General features: G+C 32.6%; 1 protein-coding gene across 1 annotated transcript in view; it reads right to left on the bottom strand.

Moving 5' to 3' along the window:
* Positions 1-2562: 2562 nt before the first annotated feature.
* The window catches only part of LOC107746463 (protocadherin-15-like), an 81333-nt gene continuing 79809 nt past the window's right edge, over positions 2563-4086 (bottom strand). Inside the window, exon 13 of the mRNA XM_016560685.1 lies at positions 2563-2637. Within this exon, the coding sequence (XP_016416171.1) occupies positions 2563-2637 (75 nt within the window). The remainder of the gene's footprint in view (positions 2638-4086) is intronic.

Below are 4086 nucleotides of genomic sequence, written 5' to 3'. Positions count from 1 at the left end.
TTATTTTTTACCTTATTATTGGAATCGAAATTAGGAATTGACAAGAATTGGAATCATTAAAATTCAAACGATGCCCAACCTTACCCATACCCCACATTATTTTTTACTGGCACCTTTCTATTCACACTGTTTTAGACCCTTTCGTTTCTTTTAAACCTTCATTTACCCTTCTTTGCTTTTGCCCTTCTTAAAAACAACCACATAATCTTATACGTGAATGTACTTTTCAAAATTAGTTATAAAACAGTTGCTCCTGGCAACAGGGATAGGCGGTATGTTTGCTTAACTGTGTTTTGCTCCAAAATCATAACAGCTGTGTTTAAAACAGTTAGCTTCTGTGGTTCCATGTTGCTTCTTATAACAGTGAGACAGAAAATATTTTTTTATAAAAAATCTTTACTGTAATACAAGCTATGCCAATTAGCATTGCATTGCAATTGTGTGTTTATTGTCTTCCACGTTTCATCAGTGAAAGCGTATCTATCTGCATGTTATTCAGCTGTAGTGATATCTGATGCATTTGTCTATATAAGGGATTTCCTGGGTCTCACTTGTGAAACAGACATTACAGTGCATGAGTGTTAGGATTAGGGTTAACCCTGCTCCATAATGCTCACATCATCTCATTTTGGGTAAAAATAAAAAAAATTATACTAAAGTACTTTGTAACGCAGTAACTTGAGTAGCTTTTCAGCAAACTACTTTTTTACTCTTACTTGAGTCATATTATTTTTCAGTACTTTTACTCAAGTAAATTATTCCTTAAGTAGCTATACTTTTACTTAAGTACAATTTCTTAGTACTCTTTCCACCACTAGTGATTCCTCAGGACACCTATTTCAGTGATATCTCTCAGGTAGAGCCTGTGCACTTGACATGTCGGAGTTGTGGCGCTCATGTGGTAGATGCAAGTTTGTGTCTGGCATAGGGAATACAATTATCCGATCCCACTCCTCTCTCTTCACAATTTTCTGTCTCCTCTTCACAGTATCATTTTAACAAAGAAGCTGAAGCTCCTGCAATAATAAAAAAAAACAGCCAAAAAAACATCTGGATGGGCAAATATAAAAACACTGAAGCATCATTTTGCAATGTTTTGGCTGAAACTAACTAATTTAGAAGCTGTGACATCAACAAAAAGCTAATTAGGACGTGTTTAGAGTACACTGTACTTCAACAAATAATGGTGAAATTGGAAACGGCTGTTTCCACAGAGACAGTGTTACCCAACTTTACGAGGGAAATCAATCCTAGAGTCATGACATCATCTCAGCGAGGTGCTTCAAGAGCTGAGCTTATCACATGTGCAAAGTTTGGCACGTCAAACGAGACAGCTCAGACATCTCAGTTAGCTCCAGGGTGCTGCTTAGGTGGAGCCCTTCATGTCGGTCCCTTCTGCTTAAAAACAAATTCAAGGACGTGCACCTCCAGTAAGAGTAAGTGAGCTGCATTACTGAAAGGCACCATTACTGCATAAGTTATTTCATGTATATATGCAGCTGAGAAGGAAGCTTAGCAACTACTACTGTCAGAAAAACATGTATATAGATAGATAGATTTACATATACATAATAAATATACACAGAACACACACATACATTATGCAAACAAAAACTTTTATTTTGTATGCGATTAATCCCGATTAATCGTTTGACAGCACTATATATAGATAGATAGATAGATAGATAGATAGATATTCGAAATAGAAAGTTTTTTTTTAACAATTATTGTTAAATTATTGTATTAATATTATTTTTGATCAGATTTCATTTTTGATTAAAAACACTTGGAATGATATTGTATTGTATGAATTAGCTATAATTTCTAGCAAAAAGCATTAAATAAATATTCACAAAAAATGAATAAAAAAAATTATATAAAAAATTAAAATAAGAATGTTAATGTTATAATGCATTAGACTCTTTAAAGGTACAGTACAACAATCTTTTAATCTTATTATTAGAAGGTATTATATTACCCTATAGTTTAATTAGGATATATATTATCATAATGCCTCATATTTATAACATTATTGTCATGTTAGTCAGCTACTTCACTAACTTCCACCAAAAACCAATCGGACCAGTCGCTCAGAAAATCCTTATTACAACATTATATTATATATTCTGGCTTTGTAGAAAATGCGGCTAAAATGTTAAGCATGTATTGACAAGCGAGTGTGCCAACACGTACAATTGCAGCAAACGTGTTTCCATTAACCAGGGAGATGCAATTGTGTATTCTTTGTGTAGGTCATAATAATATGACCCATACTTCCATAATTTCCCTGGTCCTAAAAATACCATTGTTCTCTCTCATTAACAGGCCGGCAGCACTATAATACACTCCACTGTATCACTGTAATATGTCAGAGACTAAAATAACCATGGACGTCCTCAGCGTTAATTCAAATCCATTCACCACCAAGCAAAAATGTGGAGAAAACAGCAACCCCCTACATGTCACAAAATTGAGATCTGCATATCTCTATTGTACAGTTTAATAGGCAGGGAAATATGGTGCTTTTGTGTGAATTGCATAGCAGGACCCTGAGAGAATTACTCATGGCATGACTGCAGTGATCTGCAGTGTCCATGTGACCTGATGCAGCACTGTGCTATCCAGCATTGTAACTATCTAAAATACCAACACTTTCACATTAGAAAATTCACATTATTTGTCTTTATGGCTCTTCACACTTGAAATATTTAAACCTGGGTCATTCTAAACCCTGGGTAAACAAAGTCCTGGTTTATATTGTTTCATGTAATGTATTGCTCAATTTTCCCAGGTTAACAGTTAATCCTTGGTATTCATATGCTGACAATTCACACTGTACATTTCCAAACCCCGTGTTAATGTTCTTATTTGAATATTTGCGGCGTCAGTTTCACTGATTGGACAAATGCAGCACATTACCTGTTTACATATCGATAGCGTTTATATTATTGCAAACTGTATTGTCAAGTTTTTCCTGAATAGACTTTTTGCTGGAATATAAACATAGCTTTCAATAAATCAATACAACAATGGAAGAATGTTGCCTACTCAAAAGCCATTATTTATATATATTTGTCTTTTTTATGTTTTTTTTATGTATTTATTTATTTATTTTCGCTGTTGTTAATTACAGTCTCTCTGATAAATCATGGGTATATCGATATGCCTCAAAACATAATATAAATAGCCCTCATTCTCATTTAATAAACAAAACCATGTTCCTCTGTGAAAATGTTAGAAGGCCAAATATTCTGTATTGCGTATTTTATGTCTGCAAAGCAGCTATTAAAATATTGATTATTTTTTCCAAGTTAAACAAACAAACAAACAAACAAACAAATAAATAAATAAATAAATAAATAAATAAATAAATAAATGTCAAGGACTTTTGACTGGATCTATTCTTTCTTTCTTTCTTTCTTTCTTTCTTTCTTTCTTTGTTTGTTGGTTGCTTGGTTGGTTTGTTTCTGTGTAAAGATAAAGTGCAAAATGTCAGATGCAACTGTCCTTATTTAACATTTTGGAGAAGACAAGATTAATTTGAGGTGTAAAATGTTATGATAATTATATGCATAATAATATTTAAAAAAATAACTTTAGAAATAATTTTGAATATATATATATATATATATTTTAAATAATGATCATGACATTGATATTCAAGGTGTAATTCAAGGCTTTTTACTTTCATTAAATTCCAAATTTTTTTAGATAATGGTCCAAATTGGTCTAAATTATTTTCAAAACCTTATGAATACAGTGACAACATCTCTAAGAACTTGGTACATGCTTTCAACTAGATTTTATTATAAAATTATAAAAATGATAGATTATTATAGAAATTATATCTTGGGGACTTGGGGATTTGTCATTGACCCACATCACGTCCTTAAAGGGGTCATATGATGTTGCTAAAAAGAACATTATTTGGTGTATTTGGTGTAATGAAATATGTTTATGCGGTTTAAGGTTAAAAAAACACATTATTTTCCACATACTGTACATTATTGTTTCTCCTCTATGCCCCGCCTTTCTGAAACGCGTCGATTTTTACAAAGCTCATCAGTCTGAAAAGCGAGGTGTGCT

This window comes from Sinocyclocheilus rhinocerous, unplaced genomic scaffold, assembly GCF_001515625.1.
Source record: "Sinocyclocheilus rhinocerous isolate Xijiao unplaced genomic scaffold, SAMN03320098_v1.1 scaffold2725, whole genome shotgun sequence".
NCBI lineage: Eukaryota > Metazoa > Chordata > Actinopteri > Cypriniformes > Cyprinidae > Sinocyclocheilus > Sinocyclocheilus rhinocerous.
This window is presented reverse-complemented; position numbering and strand designations above follow the sequence as displayed.